The following is a 19,249-nucleotide window of genomic DNA, read 5'->3' as shown; positions in this document are numbered from 1 at the left end:
AGAGCTTGTTCAGCCCTTATGACTGAAGTTTTAAGTTTACCATTTTCCCCACCTTTTGCATTTTAGAACACCTAACATAATTTTTCAAAGCAACAGAAAAGGGGATTTTCATATCTGTAAGTTAAATGTAGCTTTTTAACAGAAAAACTTCCTAGTCTTATCAGTGATTTTGTTGAGGTTGGTCTACCCATGGGGACAGTGAAATGACACCATCAGTACCCATCAGACAGTGTTGCTTGAGCCAGGTCTTGCAAGGTCCTTGCTCTTGTGCTATTGAACAATGACTCAACACTGCTGCTTTAACTTCCAGCAATCCAGAAATAACAATTGTCTTCTTTTCCTTTGAAAACAGAGATGCTAAATGTGGAAAGATCCAGTGCCAGAGCTCAGCTTCCAAACCTCTGCAGTCTAATGCAGTGGCCATAGACACAACTATCCGCACACCGAGGATGGAGCTGAGGTGTCGAGGGACCCATGTGTACAGATCTGAGAGTGAAGAAAGGGAAATGCTGGATCCTGGCTTGGTGTTGACAGGAACAAAGTGTGGAAGCCACCATGTAGGTAGTCCTGCTGTAATAGCTTGGGGGAGGTCCAAGGCATAACTTCTTAATCTGGGAAGTGCTTTGGGTTTATCAAGCCATTAATTTCTTTGGTCTAATTCCTTTCTAGGGATCTTTATGCTAATTACAATAATGTCTTAAAGGATTCTAATAAGCTGTGGAAGAATAAATACCAAAGGGTGTGTCTTAAGTCTTTGCCAGATGAAGTCCAGGGCCAGTGCCAAATTTGTGACTTGCTAGTTGGTTGGTTTTGCTATGAAGTGAGAGACACAGTTAGAAATGAAGAAACCTGAGAGCTCCTTCAGAGACTTGCCACATGGTCATGGCCAAGCTACCAACTTCTGAGCTTCCACTCCTCTCTCTGATGTACATTAATTGGGATTTAGAGTAATGAATAAATGTCTGGGAGCCAGGTTAACTGCATGGCCTGTTGCTCTGCCCAGACTATTACTTGTGTTGGTGTCTGGGACACTGCAAATCACAAAATAACACAAGGCACAGAAAACACATGGTACAGAAACCAAAGTGCTGAGGCTGAGATTTTGGATCCTTTCTTTGCAGGTTTGCTTTGAGGGTCGCTGCCAGAACACGTCCATCATCTTTGATTCTGAAAGCTGTAGCAAGAAGTGCCATGGGCATGGAGTAGGTGTCTTCCTCCTTTTCATCTACATTTCAGGATGGGCTGCCATTTATCTGTAGATGGGTGTTTGGCTCAGTTCTGATACCACACTTAGGTTCAGTCTGGTCTTTTGCTTCTTAATTATTAATTTGCACATCCCTTTCATGTTTGGTGCATTTTCTGGTCTTCTAGTGTTACTTTGACATAGAATTTAAGGAGTCCTGAAAGGATATTACAATGAATGAAAACCAAGAAGGGGCAAGCTTACAGAAAAATATCCTGGGCCCAGTTTAGATTGAATAATAAAAAAAAAAAATTACTAAGGTGAAAAACATAGTAAAAAAAGCCATATTTAGAACAGTTTATACCAAACTGTGCTCTGCTGTGTCCCCAGGAGACAGAAAGAAAAGGCTGGTAAGAATTTTTTTTATTTTATCCAGCAAGAACTTCATTTTTTTTAGCTTGCAGTTGCTTTAGGAGCTGGCACTAAAGTCTCTGACTTTTACCCTCCAGGTCTGCAACAACAACAGGAACTGTCACTGCAACCAGGGGTGGGCTCCCCCATTTTGTAACAAGCTGGGGAGGGGAGGAAGCTTGGACAGTGGCCCTCCCATGCCTGGAGGTGAGTGGGACCAGCTCTACCACGGTGGGGTTTAGAAGGATTTTAGTTATATTGAGAGCAGAGAGTTTTACATTTAACTAACTTTACTTTCTTGTCATCAGGTCCTTCAGTGGCTGTTATAACTCTTGCAGTCCTGGCTCCCATTCTCCTTCTTATTGGAATAATGTTTTTATTCTATTATCTGAAATGCTGGAATAAATTTGCCATCTGTTCTCTAAAGAAGATGCCACAATTCAGGTAAGCTGTCAGTGCTGTTCCTTGTCTACTTGAATCCATGCCCTTTCAGTATCAGAAGAGGAATTGCAAAGGCTGTGAAGAATACAAGTAAATTAATTTGTTGATGTAGTCAATATTTGCTTCTTTTTTTGGCTTTGGTTAAAATATAATGGAATATACAGTAAAGAAAAAGAAGAAAACACATCGAGGAAGTAACAGTATTTTCTTTCTCTCACTTTCAGTGACACCTCTGGAAATGGGCACGCAAATCCTGCCTTCAAGTTGAAAACTCCCCAGGAGCAGAGGAAGGTAGGAGCAAGGCCACTTTCTACCTGCCCAGAGAGAGATACAACTGCCCTGAGTGATGGGATGCAGTTCCATCTCACACTGCAATTAAAGAGTGGATTTATCAAAAGATGGAAAAAAGAGACAGGAATTGCCCATGGCTGAAAGTCAGTGTGAGATGAATGCAGCATCTATTTCTAGCCATTTCCTTAAAGGAAGGATTTGGGATTTTACCAGGCCTGTATGGCTGCTTGTCTCTCCTGGTGGAGCCTCTTCTGTCACATCCCCATCTCAAAACTGAAGAAATTGCAGACTCTGGATTTATTTGCAAGCATCACTTATAATGTTAATGCCTAAGTCACCCTGTTCTTTTGGTTCCCATTTCTACCTCTTGATCCCAAATTATCCCAATTTATCTGATCAGTGCTTAGTAGACAAACAAAACACATGCCAATGTTGGAGGCACTGTTTTCTCCTATGTGGCTCAAAGACCTCATGGAGACACTCAGAAATGTAGCAGAGAGTAAAAACATGATTTGAAGTGCAAGAACCTAACTCCTGGGACTTGTGGATCTTCTGCACAGGTGATCAGCTTCCCTGAAATCCCACCAAAATCTCCTGCTCAGCAAGCTCCAGGGCTCCGAATGAATACACAGCAGCCACCCAGCATCTCCCCTGGCTACAACTGTGTCCTGGGGCAGCCTGCTAGACCAGTGCTCCCAGCACCAGCAAGGAACATGACCCAGAGGACACCCCCAAGCCGGCCAGCACCTCCTGCTCCTAAACCTCCTGTCTCTCAGGTATGGAGTTGTTCTACTGTCTTGCAGGTGCAGTTTGATGGGAGATGTGTTCTGAGTGAATCTGGTGAAGCCTCTCTAACCTTGGTGGAGGTTTAGGAGTTCCTGTGCTTATTGATGGAGTCTCCATTCCACTGCAGTCCTGGGTGGTCCTTCTTGCTTCATAGTGTAGCTGACAATGACCATGATGAGCATTCACAACTGCTCTTAATTCAGGCCCCCTGATACCCGTAACCTGGATCTGAAATTGGGTTTGTTGGATCACAGAGAAGCATTCACTTTGCCAAGGTCATCTGAACAAATTTTAGCTGCAAATCAAACAGATAAGTTTGCCAGGAACAAAAGAGCTGAACAGAATTTTCCCTAAGTAAGCCTTTCAAAGCTCCTCTTTCCACGTGTATGTATTTTATCTCCTGGAAATAAGCCCTTCTGAGGTTACCACTTTGAGGTTCAGTACCATGTTCAGGATATCCATTGCTTGAGATGATCCCTCAAATATATTGCATTTGGCCATTCCTGGACTGAAGTCTGGGAAGCCTCAGACAAAGTTTGAAGCAGAGCCAACTTTTAGTATGTTGCATAGAAAACATCAGACTTAAGCCAGACTGACCCCATCATAGCATCCTCGCTATGAGGTTATTTTGAGGGCTATAAGGAAAGGGTATTGACATCCTTCTCTTGCTGGAAGTTTTGTTCTAAGATTAGTACAGACCCCTGTTTTGTTCTAGGATTGGAACAGACCCCCACATTCTTATGGAAAAGATGACAAATCCCTCAGACTGACCCTTTACCAAATTATTTCCCTACTAGAGTTTTTTAGTTTATGGCCAGCAAAGAAGCAAAGTGCTCAGTTGCAGGGGATATAGCAGAAGGTAGTTTCTCTCTGAAGGATATAGAGGAAAACAAAACCAAAATACTTCAGTGAATGGGATTTGTTTCTACCTCCATTGTTCCTGTGGACAGACGGCACTTCAGCAGGAAAGAAAATTAAAACAAAAGAAGGAAGTTGACTGTAGTCAAGAAGGAATAGGCATCCTTCCCAGCTGGTTGTTGACAAGTTCCCCACAATCCCCATTGTGTTCTCCTTCAATTCATCCAGTCTCTTTATATCAGTCAGACCTACTAGATGGAATGATTTTCCTAAGATTTTCAAATGAAACGTTGCCATTTCTGGGTTGGGGGAGAGCCCCAAGGTGCAGAAGATACAGGGGAAGTCATTAATTTCACTGTTTGCTAGTGTCACTGTTCTTCCTAGATGTTTCCAGTGTCTGCCAGACTTGCTCACTTGCTATTCCTATACAAGGTCTTTAGACCCAGCTGTAAGTGGGATTTAGTCTGCCTTGTCCTTCCTGCAGCCACAGAGCAAGGTCCTTGGAGAGCAATAAAGTCCCAAATGTCAGCTGATGCAGCCGTTGTACACAGTCTAAGGAGACTGCAGGGGTTTTGGGTGTCCTCCAAGTTGTCACTGCAGCTGTGTTTATTAAATCAACACCTGTAAGCCAGCAACAGCAAGCAGTTAGTTCTTGTGTGGGTAGCTTTTCCCCAGGGGCTTTACAGTGAAATTCATTGAAAGAATGGAAAATATAATGTTCTGAGTATCTTCTGAGTATCCTATTAGAGACAACTGTGTGCACAAAGTAACAACAGATTGTAGCTGAGTTCAGGGTTGTGTGGCTTTGTATGGGCATATATACATATATATATATAGGGTTTACAGGCATATGTGTAATCACAGTGAGAGTGTGTGTGAAACTTGCTTCCAGCCTTAAGTGCATCAATAATATAGATCATTAAAAGACAATGGAACATAGCTTCCCTATTACTTGAAAATTCAAGACTTAAAACTTCTGGATCCTCTCGTAGCCAGAATATGATGTGCTGTCAGCCAGTGACTCCATTTAGGATGCAGAGCAAGGTACCCCTGTTACCTTGTTTTGTTGGACTCAGTTTGAAGCCCAGCAGCCTAAGGCCATCCAAAATAAATGAAACTTGACAGATGAAAAACTCATACATATGGAAAACCACTAATAACCTGCATAATGTGATAAGCAGTAGCAGCAGCCACCTGTGCTCCCTCTTGTAAGCATGGTTTTGCCTGTATCCCTTCAGTCCTTTATCTCAGGCAGGGATGCTACAGGCTGTTGTGATGGGATTCCCACCCAGTCTGTAAGGTTTCTCCTGCTTTTCACTGTGCAGCCATTATTCTGCAATATCCCTGAGGCTAATGCCAAACCAGAGACATTAAGGTGTGCAGCTGCCTACCCAATTTGTTGTCTCATACTAATGAAAAAATTACAAATATTATCTATGTTTTCAGGCCCTGCAGAGTATTTAAAACTGTTTCTTTCTTGTGTAGGATATTTCTAGGCCCCGGCCACCCCAAAGAGCTTTGCCAGCTAATCCTGTCCCAGCTAGACTCAGAGCCTGGCCTGGGAACAGCCCTGCCATCTCACTGCCTCCTGCACACCTCAGAAGCCCAGGACAATTCCAGACTGCATCAGAGGTAGGCACTGGGTGCATCCCCTCACCACCAGCAATAAAACTACTCTGAAGGGAGTAACCTGGCTATCATACAGCAAAACACCTTCATGCACAGCCCTGATGGGTAGAAATGGAAAGGTGAGTGGCTTGGTTAGCTTTATTGCAGGGATTCTGTCTTCATTTGGTCCTTATTAAGCATTCATAGTTATGTAAAACAATTGATTCAGTATTTCACCCCCCTGAGCACTTTCGCATTTAAAACCTGTGTGAGCTGTGATGAGCAGTGGAGGTGTGTGACCCAGAATCATTGGTGAAGAGCAGCAACACAAGACCTGAAGACCCCAGTAAGGAAGAGAAACCCTCTCCAGCCATGGCTATGGAGATGTTTTCTCTGTAGGAAGTTTTTCCCCAAAGCATCCTTTTAATCAGGACAGTTAAAAAGGGACTTTTAGTTGCTGAGCTCAGCTCCCAGCAAGCTGGGCCACTTAGCACAAACACATGCAGTCCACAGACCATTGGATGGGTGCTGCTTCCAGCTGGCAACATACTTGAGGTCAGCTGTAAAAATGGGAAAAACTGCATTGTGCTCCTGATGTGTGAGTTTCCTGTGTGATGCATTAGGGTGTGAATGCATGTGAACAGAGATTGGCCCGTTATCACATCAGCTCTGGGAGAGGGAAGGTTCAGTGTTTGCTCTTTCATCAGTGTTCACACCTCTATTTTGTCCCAATTCTCCTCATCCAGAATGCTGGTCATGGAACAGCTGGAGCAGCAAACATCTTGAAACTGGGACAGCTGGGCTCCCGTGGGCACTCGTGAAGTGGTCTGTTCCCACTGGCTCTGAACTTCCCAAGGGACTGGATGGCCTTTATCACCAAAAAAAACCCCACCACATTTGCAGTCTCTTGGTTCCTCTTCTCTAGCTTCACCTATTTCCTATGTGACTCAACAAGCTGTAGTCAAGCTTGGCAGGAGTACCACCAGAAACTGTGCCAGTACATGCCAAGCTGAACTCAAATCTCTTTGCTGATAGAGTTTCCATATAGAGATAACTTGTTTATACGGTATTTAAATATTATTGTGCAATATCCAATGCAGGGATGGGGTTTCACATGTTTTTAATCAGTTATTTAAGTGTTATCGGAGAGAACAAGGTGTGAGTGCAGGTGCTAGCCCTGATGGGCTTCCATGGAAGATTCCCTATGAAGATTCCTATGAACTGTTGATTCCCTCAGCCCATCCCTGCATCTGTAGGAGCATACCTTGGTGCTATACAAAAACCACTGCCTCTTGGGAAAGCTGCTGATAGCTTTCTTCAGCTTAAACTCAGTTTACAGGGGATGGCAAGTGGGGTCACAACAGGGAACAAATAACAGGAATATTCTTTGTTAAAATAATTTATGGGTCACCATGGAATTTTATTAGCTGTAATAGAGCAGATTAATTATTTTCCCTGTATAACCACCTTCAGCAAGAGCACTGCAACCTGCCTGTCCTCCAGCACTCACTTGTTTTGCCTCAATGCTGTATCCTCAGCGTGGCCTGTGCACTCCCACCTGTGTCACTGGGACACAACCAAGGTACAACAGGGAAACTCTGCCCAAAATAAAGAGAAAAAGAAGGAAGCTCAGCAAAAGCAGTGCTGAAACCTCTTCTCCAGCATACGGTACTATGGATAATCTATAGACACTTGCACATTTTCCTCAGGCAGTAATATGTTTCCTTAGCAGTAATTCAGCATGGTCTGTCTGCTCCCCATACCAGTGAGAAACCTACCTTCAAACTGCCCAATTTCTGCTGAATGGCAGAAATATTAATGCAAAATGGTGCTTTTGTAGGGCAGCTCATTTAATCCACTTTTTTTATTTCTCCAAGATGTGGATAGAGAGAGCTGTCCATATGCACTTTAAGAAGCTGGTAGTTCTGACCCCAAGGACCTTCTCTCATGATTTTTTTTTGTTGTTTTTTTATCCTTATTGTTTGGGCTTTTCTATTTTTTTTTTCTCTCAGAATTTTAAATGACCTTTTTGTGTGCCAAATTTTTCTTTTTTTTTTTTTTCCTTGAAATTATTTCCAGGGTATACTGGAGCTATGGTTACAACAGTTCTGTTGTGGCTGATTTATTATGGACAAATCCTCAGTGAGATTGCTGCTTCACATGTGAGAAACTATTATTGGCATAAAGAAGTCTTGTCTGATAGTTCTCATTCCCTTAGCTCTACTGATAGAGCAGAAACATAAACTGAGCACTCATTAAATTTGCAGTTATATATAGCAGTATATCTGTAGGATGACTTAAACCACTCCAGTTTTTGCAACTTTACTACCTCTTTCTCCACAAGAAAACAGTACACAGGGTGTGTCTTGAATTTCTGGCTGAGTTTTCATTATCTTGATCATTTTGGTCCTTACCTTCTATACAGCTAGAAAACAAACTGATCTAAAATACTTCTCTCTGAAATATGGGATGGCCAGTGAAAGCCATCACCTTTCTAATCTTTGTGTCTTTTTCTGTAGTTGTGTTATATAACAAAAATTATATTCAGACAACACATTTGTTTGAATTTCTTGTTTCTTGGAGTGCAGGGACCAGTAGAAGCTGAGCATGTACATTACACACACTGTACTAGTACAGAATCAACCAGAAGAACTCAACCTTGTATCTGAGCAGCATACTTCTGCTACAGCCCCTCATCTTTATCAAATTGCCACTGAAAATCACTAAGAATATTTCAGTTGATGTTAATATGGGTTCATGGTTTTAAAAATTTCCCCCAGCCACAAAAAGCTCAACTGGATGTGCCCAAACCCTAATGGAAAACTTTGTTACTGGAATATCATGAAGTCTCCAGAAGGTAGTTTAAAGTGAGTCCTTTTCATTTTTTTATGCGTGCAAGTTGAGTGAATAATAATAGCTGGACTGCATGAGGAGTAATAGATGGTAAAAAATGATTTTTTTTTTTTTTAAAGGTAGTGTTACTTAGGAGAACATATACCAAAATACATCTCACTTTCTCCTGTGTCCACATAATAATGGTTTACAATAATGCAATCTGTGCATCTATGCAAATACTTGAAGTATGCAATTCATTGTGCCTTTGCCTGGTTTTAATAAATTTGTTGGTTGACATTAAATATTCTGTCACTGTACTATTTTGGTTCAAGTCTTCATTTTATTCGTGGCATTCCTCCAGGATAGCTGAAGGAATGTCTCTCCAAAATGCAGTTCAAGGCAGTGAGAAGGACAAGTTCTGTTTACAATCTATTTGTAAAAGAAAATGCATAAGGCATTATACCAATTAGGATGCTAAGAACCAAGAGTGAATTAATTGAGTGAATAATTTTCTGCTGCCAAAGGAGGGCGCTGCTTTTTTAGGCTCAGCCCCAGATGCTCTTTCTGTTCTACTCAGTTGTCTTTCAGCCTGTTTATCCCTAATTGTGACACCAATAAGATCAGAGAAATCATAAAAAACTTTCAGACCCACGTCCAAGTTTTGTTCTGTTGGGGGGTTTATTGTTATTGTTTTGGGTTTTATTATTATAAAAAGCCTTTATTTCCCTTTCCACATTCAAAAAAAGAGTACTGAAATGTTATTAAAATAAGAGATTGTATATTCCTCTCCCCTACAACCCTAAAATACATTTGCTCAGGGATGCCTAGACCCAGGTACAGGCAGGTCAGAATCTCAGACAGCATCACTACAAGCTAACCCAGAGCTAACCCAGCCAGAGCTGCCTCTGGACCCAGTCAACTTGGCAAAGCCATCTGAGGCTTTGCTGCTCCCAATTTGGGATTTGCTGTGAGCAAATGGGTTTCAGTTGAGCAGCAAGGTGGAAGAAACTTTTAACTGTGCTAACACCTTCCTTTTTCACCTTTAAGCATAAAATGTTATTTTCCCAGTCCTTTCATTCCCACCATTGATATAAATCCAAGGGGATTCTGAAGGTGAGCAAGAGTTCAGGTATCATCTATACTGAGAAAGATGGAAAATAAAAAATACAAAAGTCCCCTATCTTCCAAAAAAAAAAAAAAAAATCCAGAACAACAAACAAACAAAACAACCTACAAAAAAAGAAAAGCTTTTGGGCTTAAATGACAGCAGGACATGTCATCAGGCTCAAAAAGATGGGGGGATCACCAAGTAATGCACCCCCCCAAAAAAAAAAAAAAAAAAAAGTGAGATCCTATTCCATAATTTGACATGTTTTGCTCATATTCACCAATATTCTTGTTCCTTATTTGCAGAGCAAATTAACCATGGATGAGTAGAGTCTGAATAGCTGACATGCACCATTCAATCCTTGTCTCTCACCTCCATTTGAGATGCTGGGCTGTATTTTAGAGTTCACCCAAGTGTCTAGAAAGAAAGAAAGAAAAAGACAAAACCCACTAATCAATGACTCAATCAGGGCCTGGAAATACATCAATGCACACCCCACCACTCACCACCACACCCGGGGGAAGGAGTGTAAGAGTAAACACTAGAGCCCTGCCAAGAATAAGAGTTGGGAAGGGGCCTCAGAGAGGAGCTTTGTCCCAGGAGTATCATATATCAAAAGGATTTTCTTTTTCAGTGGCTCATGTATGAAAGCCCAGGGAGGATTAATATCCCTTGCTACCACACCATGACAAATCCAATCCAAAATCCCAGCTAAAGACTTTGCCTTGAGTCTACCAAGCTTTGGATAAGACACTGGTGATTTAATTTTCTGCTTTTCCTTTGTTAAATTCCTCACTAACGTCTGCAATGTTGACATCAACCCATTCACCCAGCCTCCAGACCCTCGTATATAACATTAGGTGTAGATTATGGATACTTTGGGTTTATCCTCGGGGGCAGTGCTGGAATTGTCCACCTCTATCAGGATGTTCTTGTCATCTCGGGTGATGGGTGCTTGCTGCCCGCTCTGGAGGACTTGTGGTAGATTTCCTAAACTGACATCCATGTCTTTGAAGGCATGGAGTAAAAAGACCCCCAAAATGATGGTGAGGAAACCACAAACTGTCCCAATGATGTCCACTACAGTCATGGTGACCCACTCCTTAAAAAGGATGATGGAAGTTGTGATGACAATGGTGGTGAACACCACATAGTAGATGGGAAACACCAAAGAGGTGTTGAAAATGTCTAGAGACTTATTGAGGTAGTTGATTTGTGTAGTGATGGATGCCACCAGTGTGATGATAAGGATCCATGTCAATGGATGCTGCAGCACAGGCCAACCAGCAAAGAAGCCTTTGATGGCAATGCCCAGGCCCTTGACTGAGGACACGGAGAAGGCACCAATAACAGAGCAGATGGTGAGGTAGATGAGGATGTTGTTCTGGCCATAGCGGGGTGCAAGGTAGAAGATGAGGAGGAGGCAAATAGTCAAGAGGATCACAGCATAACCCAGGAAACCTGGAAGAGGGAAAGAAGTAATTAAAAACTGAGGAGCAGGCATGGGGAGCAGTTTGCACTGCCCCGTCACAAGAAAGCAAACATGACCTGCACACCTGGCTCTTTCAGCTTAGAACACACTTCATCCAAAGTGGTGACTTCCTCATCCTCTGGGGCGTGTATTACCATCATGGTGCTGCCCACCAGGCTGAGCATGCAGCCCAGCTTTCCTAGCAGGTTGAGCCGTTCTCCAAGCAAGTATGAAGATAGGATGGCACTGCACAGGACAGAAAAATGTCAGCAAAAGTCCTTTAAAGAAGGAGCAGCAGCTAAAATAAGGTAAAAAATTCCTTCGTATGGTACAAGAAATACAAATTTGTAGTACACTTGTTGGATTTTAGTGTGTTAATACACAAACACATCATATTTACTGGCAGCTGGACCTAGAGATACAGGTGTGATTAACTGATCACAGCTCACTTATCAGCAAGGTGAAAACATACTGAATGTGTTAGCACATCATCCCCAGAAATATTTTCAGGGTCAACAGGTTCACTCATGAGCTGTTAAATGCTATGAAGCCTTTAGTGCCCAAAGAAATTACTTCAGGGGGCAGTATAACAAGAGAAAAACCTAGTGACAGAGTGTCAACCTAGTGACAATAGACTTATATTCATTTTAACTAAATCACTGAAACTATTAAACCACAGAGAAACTCTGAAGGGACTGGAGCTACAGATGTATCTGCAAAAATATTTAGCTTTTGCCATAAAAATTTGGGGAAAGACACCAGAGCAGTCCTAACTCTCAGTTTTCTTATATATTTCACAATAACAGTCTTTCTGTAATGTCTTGAGTACCTGAAGTCATAGTATTTTGATAGGAATCTTATTTTTCAAAAATACAGAAATAAAATACAGTTTCAGCCCTTTTGGCAATAGACAGAAGTATAAAAACACAACATTTGAGCACTTCAAAAATGGAGAAAACAGAAGGCAAATAAAAGACAGTTTAAAACCAAGCCTGTCATTTTTGACCCTTTGAGATTTTTAGTTTACTACAAGAACAAAAAAAACCCCAAACCAACCAACCAAAAAATCAACCCCTTTGAATTGGCTGAAGAGTTGGAATACAGAAGGACACAACAGTAATATTTACAATTATTTAACCTAAAGTGTATGTAGCTACTGTTCACATGCAGCATTTTCAGAAGGGCAGGCTACTTAATTCAGTGGTTTCCACATGATCCCCCCGCATGACAACAGCTCTCAGTGTTCTTCCAAAACACTGAGGCTTTCGTTTGCTTTCAACAGTATAATTCATATTAGCATCAATTCAAGTCTTTCTGCCTTACAAGGCAAACAGGCAAATTTAAAAATGCAAACTGTAGACACATAAATCACCTTATGAGCACGCTCAGAGCCCCCAGAGGTGTGACAATAGTTGCAGGAGCAAAGGCATAGGCGGCAAAGTTGGCAGCTTCCCCTCCACCCACTAAAGAAACACAACAGAAATAAACACCAGTGAGTTCCAGTACATTTTTTTTGGTTTCTCCTGTGGGCTTACAAACTATTAATTTGTCAGTTAAAGAAGGGGGTTTATTACTGAGGACTTCATGCTGCTGCTAACAACAGTGCTGGATAGTTGGTGAAAATCAATTACAAATTAACACAAGCTGTCCTTGGAGCCCTGCACCCAGAGGGAGGAGGGATGGGGGTGGCGGGGCTGGCCATGTCACAGCTGATCTCCATGAGCTCATCAATCCCCCCCAGCCCAGCTGGGCACTTGCAGTGTGTCTGGGCCATACCTGAGGTGCTGCCTGGCAGTGTGCTCCTCACCTATAAAGAGTCTCCTTGGGGCTGTGGTGTCACCATCTGGACAGCTGACTTTGTCCTTCGAGTAGTGAGTACTGTGTTTGCCTATGGCTTGTGTTATGTGGCTGTGCAGCAAGAGCTGTGAGTGCAGAGCAACTTGGGGACACCTTGGACACTGCTGCAGCAGTGAGAGCCAGAAAAGACTGCTCTGAAAAACCCTCTGCTCCTCTTTGCACAGCTGTGAGGCAACTTTGAGAAGGCTCAATAATGGTGAACCATAAAAAAGAAGGATTTAATTCTTGCTCTAAGGCAAAGCAAGTCTTGTTCAAGAAAGGTGTTATCCACACCTCCTTCATGCTGCAGAAGGGACCTTTCCCAGAGCCTCCAGGCATGTGCTAGAGGCTGTTTGCCCTGTGCCAAGTACACAGGCAAACCATCCAGCTGCCTTATTAAAATCTGACTCTTCATGTTTTTGCTTGAGTAAAACAGTGCTCTCAAGTCCTACCAGCCCTGCAGGAGGATGGTGGGGAGATTCTCTGTGGCTCACTGGCTCCACTCTCCTTGGGGTACCTTCTGATGATGAACTTGCCAGAAGAAAAAGCTTTAAGCCACCGTGTGCTGGGCTTGTTCTACACATGATTCACAGAGACAGATCCTGGAAACAGCTTCCACTTACTGGTTAACAAGCCTGCCCACCAGAGCCAGTCCTTTAGGTAGCCATGGCCTCCATCTCCTAGGGAAGGAAAGCACATAGATGAGCAGGAGTTAACAACCAGGTTCTTTAGAATAAGAGATGAGAAATGTCCCTTTGGAGAGGGATAAATTGCAAGGGGAAGCGGGTGACAAAGAAAATGGCCTGGAAGGACAGAATATGCTGACGTGGCATTCTACGTGGAAGTGATGTTGAGTCAAGGGATCAGTGGAAACTGGCATAAAGGGATGGACAATGCCAATACCATGAAATGAGTTGTTTGTTCCTGGATGGCAATAGCACTGCTCCAAAGCCACTGAGGTTATTGACTTGAAGTGCAGCCTGTCCTGCTGCAGCATGGAGTTTGGGGCTGCCCTTCAGCCCTGATCATCTTTGCTGGTTTGTCAGGGTGCATCTACCCCTAAATCAAGCAATAAAGGTCCTCAGCTGAGGTTCCATGGACTGGTCATGTTTCACCTTGCATGTTCCATTTGCCTGTTTGTTATGGGGCACTCCTGGAACCAAGGCATGTAGAATGGCAGGGGCTGCTCTGGGCTGGGAGCCCCTAGAAAAAGGCTTCTCTGTGGGACACTGTGCATCCTGCGTGTGGGACCCTTCACTTCACCTCTCATCACACCAGCTGGCTGTGCAAGTCTCATGCATGGGAATTAAGGTAAGACAATGTGTTTTTTCCAAACTCAGTTCAAGCAGAGGTTACAGCTGTGAAAGACAAAGAGGAAAATAACTGGTTGGTTGCTCTGTGCAGGCATGTGGTGCCCAGTTTGTATTGCTGTACTGTTGTGGTGAGGGCTCTCTGCATCCTGTTCTTTCTAGAAGCTGTGTCTGCTCCTTTTGTATAATTCTTTGCATCAGAGCTATATCATAGGGCTTGAGCTTGAACTGCCAGAAATCCTCATGTTAACTTCATGTGGCATAGGCATTATGTGACTGTTTCTGTTGAAAAATGATTCCTGACATTGAAACAACTTGGTGAAAGATGTGCATATAAATGAGGAAGAATGGATATACTGTGTTGGCAACTAATCCAGCTCTGGTCTTAGCTCACTAGCTGTTAGACATAAGAAGCTTGAGCCTGCTGACATTGTGAACTCTGATTTCCTTGTCAGAGGAAGCCCATGTTTTTGCTAAGCCTGACCTGACCGGAGTTTCAGTAACAGCAGTGTTTGACCTGCCTTGGAGAAAAGTGATGTGTTTAGTTAGTGGTGTGAAACTCTGGGATGAGAGATTAAAGGGTGAGATAGGGAAACGGGGAATGAAGAAGTGGACAGGAATTTGCTTGAATAACTCCTCTGGTTACTCAAGTTCAGAAATGCTCAAGTTCAAATGTTATGCTTTGGTATGTATTTAGAAATTGCTGAGCTGCTTTGTTTTTTGTTTTATTTGATTTTTTTTCCTCATGAACTCTTCTTATCAGCAGCGGGTTTTCATAATTAATTTCTAATTCCAGGTTAAACATCCTGAAAACTAGGGGTTTGCTCTTGTTTTACTAGCTTGGCTCTGTTGTGGGAGGAGTTTGTGGAAAGAGGGGGGAGAGAGACATCTTAAATGGTTGAAACAACACTGATATTTTGCTGTGCAAATATAAGGTGAAAAGTAAACCCCTGTGAGTTCAGCAGTTGCATGTGGCCAGCCTAATGGCAGGGCTGGAGATGGTCTGAACTGTGACTCAGGTGCTGTTTGTAGCTTTGCTGGTTTACTCTGGACAGTCACTTCATCACTGAATGTTTCCATGTCCCCCCATGGGAACAGAGTAAAATGGGGAGAGTGGTATTTACTTTCTTTGTGAAATGATTTAAGAACTGTCCCTAGACCAGAGCTGGGAAGCAGTAGTGTTTTATTTATAATTATTTTGGTTTGTAGTTATGCAAGTAGGTCAGCTGCCAGGTAGGACTTAGGCTGCTGCTAGAGTACATTTGCAGTGCTGATGGGATGCATCCAACTCCCCAGTGCAATTCTGCTGTAGGCAGTGCTCCTCTGCCATTTGCTATTCATATATATGTGCACATAAGCACACGCCTTACCCTAGTGCTAGAGGAAAGTTATCTACATGTTGTTGAGCAACATACCTCAGAATTATCTGAAAAACCACAAGCAGAGTTCACACAGATCGCAGGCATGCAGTCCCACATTAATAAGCAGCTCTTGCTAATGCAATGAGAGCACATGAAGCTGCATTCTTGGCTCAGAGACTTGGTTGCATAGCTGCTTAGTGCATCGAGAAGAGCAAAAGGGGTTACAGACATGTGCTGTGCTGCTCAGGTCTGTAGCACAGACATGAGTTGCACCTTTGTACAGAGGCACATTTCAAAGAGATTTCAACATTTGGCTTCTTCCTTCCCATGCAAGAGCTGTGATTGGCACATATTGTTTTGGTGGGTCTGTATCTGATCACACCATGCATGTGGCTTCCTATTTTCAGTGTGAGGCAGGGGAGTGCTGCTTTTAGCTGAGCCCTTCCAATGCAGGGCTCTGTAAATTAGCTCCAGCACAGCACCTCTCTGGATCTTCCACACAAAAATGCATCCACAAAAGGCCTTATTCACATTGCTGATGGAAGGCTGATATGTACCCAGAGGTTTTCTCTTTCCTTATGAGTTCAGATGCTGTGGGGGTGGTTCTAGGAACAGAACCTTCTTCCTCCTGCCCCACACAAAAGCCTTACCTGCCCTGGTGCCTCCCTTCTCCACCAGCCGTAGCAGCCCCTTCTTCTTGAGGATGATGCTGCTTCCAATTAGGAAGCTGGAGAAGACAGCCAAGCCCAGGCCAATGTAGAATCCATAATTGCTTTCTAGTTGAGTTACCCAGAAGTTGCTCAAAGTCCCATTGTCCTGGACAGAGTCAGCATTGCAGATCAACTGGCACACAACCCGTTGGGAAAGGCATGAGAGAGTGACCAGAGACCCTGTGAGACAACCATGGAGATAATCAGCAAATTATTGATACAACTATCAACAGTGCCTCTGTTGGCCTTTGGACTCCTACAGATGTCCCCCTGAACGGCCACCTGTGCTGTCACCCAAACAACACATACCCACAAGTTGAAACTCCATCAGATTCAAGGCACCTCTGTGGAAATGGCAAGGTGTTATATGATAGATTCCTGGTGTACAGTTCAAGCAGGCTGTTGACACTAAATGTATCTGCCAGTCTACCCACTGAGCTGGAAGGTCACATAAGTACCACTATAAAAATGTAACTTTGTTTTCCAAACACCTATTCCACAGCCTCTCCTCCAAAGACTGATGAGTTTGAATTATGCATTATCAATACTGAACCTTGTTGATTTAAAGGCTTTGGTGCCAACTCGTCCTGCATCTGCAACATTTGGGTTTAAGGTGGAGTGAAGCCAGTTCTTGGTAACTTGGTAACTCTGCATCTTTACCAGCTCTATGTTGTGCCATGGGATTGCTTGTAAGACAACAACAAGCTCACCCTGGAAAAAAGTTTTATCTCTACATTGCCTCTACTGTCTCATGGCTTTATTCTACCTGTTTGCTGAGTACATGAGTGCTTATAAAGCACACAAAGTCCTCCCAGTGTGGAAGGAGTGTAGCAGGCACAATTTTCTGGTGCTCACACCAGAAGCACTGAGCTCCTCAGTCTCTAGGCAAGGTGTGTTGCTGTGTGTGGGTGGGAAAATTGCTGAGTTTCTTCCTACTCTCACACTCCTACCACACCCAGCACATCTTTAATTGCAATCTTCACTCTGAGTGTAGTAAAGACAGTGGGAATGTGAGGAATAGAACAGCCTGGTGGAGTGTCTCAGAAGTCCCTTTGTAGTAAGAGACTTTAAATATCTGCCTGAACTCGTGAAGAAATTATGGTGCAAGTATTGTGCCTCTGCAGGTAGAGGTATAGAATGGCTAAACTGCTCACAGCCTGGGCACAGATTCCACCTTTTTCTTAAATCAAGAGAGGCTTAAAACTTCTGCAGCTGCAGCCCCTGTCCCTGACACATGTAGCTGAGAATTTGGATCCAAACTTTTTCTAACTGAAAAATGGCAGTGACATTCTAGATGAGTTTTTAGTGGCTCCCTATTAGGTTTCTTTTCTAATGGAAAAACATCCTTAATTGCTGTACTATTAGCTGGGGACCAGGGGGGCATCTTGTTTCCTCCACTGAGTAGACGACTTTGAAATGTGCTGCTAGGCACAAGCACTGAGCAGTAGGATGGGGTGACTTCGACTGGGTTAGGTAATTAATAAAGGGGGAAAGAGAGAGAGAGAGAAAGAGAAAAAGAGAAAAGAGAGAAAGAGAAAAGAGAGAGAAAGAAAGAGAGAAAGAGAAAAGAGAGAGAAAGAAAGAGAGAAAGAGATAAAGAAAGAGAGAAAGAAAGAGAAAGAAAAAGAAAAAAAGAAAGAAAGAAAGAAAGAAAAAGAGAGAAAAAGAAAGAAAGAAAAAGAAAGAAAGGAAGGAAGGAAGGAAAGAAAGAAAGAAAGGAAAGGAAGGAAAGAAAAGATTTGAATTCCTAGTTGCTCTTTAAGTGCTGTAAGGCTGACACAGGGCACAACTTAATGCTGGAAAAGCCTCCAGGCTGTGGGAATCTTGTGGATAAAGGGGTTTTTACCATTACTATACACACCTCAACCAAAAATAAAAAGGGGAGAGACACACTAAAAAAATCCCAAGCCCAGAAAACAGAGTAGTAAAGGGAGCAGCTGCCAGGCCGGAGGTTTCAGCGGGCTCAGCTCCCGTGGGATGAAGCCCAGGCTGCCGCCCCCTCCCCAGGACTCTCCGACCGCCCCCACCCCCCCCAGTTTGTTCTCCTTCCCCCCGCGCTGCTGGGCCGGGGGAACCCACCGTTCCTGCAGGTGCTGTTCGTCTCCAGCGACTCCATCTCTTTCGTCCTCACGGACGGCTCAGAGCATCTCGGAGCCGAGGGGAGAGCTGCTGCCGTCGAGACTGGGCAGGGCCGGGCCGCCGCTCACCTGCCCGACCGGCTCCTCCTCCGGGACGGGACGGGGCTGGCCCTGCTCTCGGTGCACCGGTAACAGGGGGGGCTGAGCAACGTTTGCGCCTCAACCCCGGCTGCACAGCTCCATTGCTGCCCTATCTCCTGTCCCCTGCCCTCTGGAGGGGCAGAAGTGTGGGTTGAACACCCTTATGAGAGACATGGGATGAGGCTCCCCAGCTGACAGGGATTTCTCCTCTAAAATGTGTTTTTATTATTTGAAGTGGCTGGGACTAAGTGCCATGGAAGCAGGAGGTTATGCTTCTGGTTGGGTGGTTTCTGGGCCCGGTGCAGTGTCTGAGTTGTGGGACCCTGGGTGTACACTGAGAGGGTTGTGGATGCTGCAAAGCTGTGGGCTTCATGTGTTCAGGGTAGGGTGGAACAGTACTGAAAAATAACCAAGAGAAATTAAATTCTGTAATCCTGAAGATAATGTCTTACTAAAAGGGCCTGTAACTGCAGTTAATATAGCAAAGAAACATTTCAGAAAGTGTCCTGTTGCTTCAAGCATTGGTGTTTATTATTCTCCACTTAACACTGTGGCTGTAGGAGTGAAGGACAAGGCTGAAAGGCTGAGAAAGATATAGAGGTCTAGGAAAGATGGATATACCCAAATAGAGCAGTGGGTGCAGTGTTTCCTGCACCATGTTCTCACTGGGCAAAGGTATGTTCTCTGCTGAAGGTCAGGCCAGATTTCCCTAATGAAACCTTCCTGACTTTTGAGCTGTAGTGGCAAAAGCCAAGCTCCACACAAAGACACATTTGAAAAAGAAATAGCAAAAGATGAATGTGTAATGACAAGGGCACTGG

General features: G+C 43.6%; 2 protein-coding genes across 4 annotated transcripts in view; one reads left to right on the top strand and one right to left on the bottom strand.

Annotated features, from left to right (window-relative positions):
* ADAM19 (ADAM metallopeptidase domain 19) overlaps window positions 1–6,598 on the top strand; it is a 31,788-nt gene extending 25,190 nt beyond the window's left edge. The window contains exons 16-23 of the mRNA XM_030459417.1: window positions 353–557; window positions 1,122–1,202; window positions 1,693–1,801; window positions 1,903–2,038; window positions 2,260–2,326; window positions 2,887–3,102; window positions 5,456–5,602; window positions 6,325–6,598. Coding sequence (XP_030315277.1) covers window positions 353–557; window positions 1,122–1,202; window positions 1,693–1,801; window positions 1,903–2,038; window positions 2,260–2,326; window positions 2,887–3,102; window positions 5,456–5,602; window positions 6,325–6,399 — 1,036 coding nt within the window. The 3' untranslated portion in view covers window positions 6,400–6,598. The remainder of the gene's footprint in view (window positions 1–352; window positions 558–1,121; window positions 1,203–1,692; window positions 1,802–1,902; window positions 2,039–2,259; window positions 2,327–2,886; window positions 3,103–5,455; window positions 5,603–6,324) is intronic.
* A 3,324-nt stretch (window positions 6,599–9,922) lies between these two features.
* Window positions 9,923–18,447, bottom strand: NIPAL4 (NIPA like domain containing 4). Of its 3 annotated transcripts, XM_030459155.1 has the most exons (7): window positions 18,289–18,447; window positions 16,150–16,389; window positions 13,452–13,508; window positions 12,365–12,455; window positions 11,078–11,238; window positions 10,399–10,982; window positions 9,923–9,938 (listed from the first exon to the last, which is right to left on the bottom strand). In XM_030459155.1, exons 1-7 carry the CDS (start codon window positions 18,323–18,325, stop codon window positions 9,927–9,929), a joined length of 1,182 nt encoding a protein of 393 aa, XP_030315015.1. In that variant the 5' UTR covers window positions 18,326–18,447; the 3' UTR covers window positions 9,923–9,926. The 3 variants fall into 3 exon arrangements, with proteins under 3 accessions (XP_030315015.1, XP_030315014.1, XP_030315016.1); XM_030459154.1 differs by lacking the exon at window positions 9,923–9,938 and having other exon boundaries at window positions 10,378–10,982; XM_030459156.1 differs by lacking the exons at window positions 9,923–9,938; window positions 13,452–13,508 and having other exon boundaries at window positions 10,378–10,982.
* Window positions 18,448–19,249: the final 802 nt, after the last annotated feature.

This window comes from Calypte anna, chromosome 13 (genome assembly GCF_003957555.1).
Source record: "Calypte anna isolate BGI_N300 chromosome 13, bCalAnn1_v1.p, whole genome shotgun sequence".
In the NCBI taxonomy this organism is placed as follows: Eukaryota; Metazoa; Chordata; class Aves; order Apodiformes; family Trochilidae; genus Calypte; species Calypte anna.
Note: the sequence above shows the minus strand (reverse complement) of the source record. Positions and strands in the feature narration are given on the sequence as shown.

Bases quoted from the DNA above. Each gene is read 5' to 3' on its own strand.
- NIPAL4 (XM_030459154.1), bottom strand. From the start codon at position 18,325: ATGGAGTCGCTGGAGACGAACAGCACCTGCAGGAACG. The intron at 11,239-12,364 runs GTGATTTATGTG...TGTCCTGTGCAG, and splicing joins GCTCTGAGCGTGCTCATAAG to TGCCATCCTATCTTCATACT. The intron at 10,983-11,077 runs GTGTGCAGGTCA...TCCCTCTTCCAG, and splicing joins TTCTAAGCTGAAAGAGCCAG to GTTTCCTGGGTTATGCTGTG.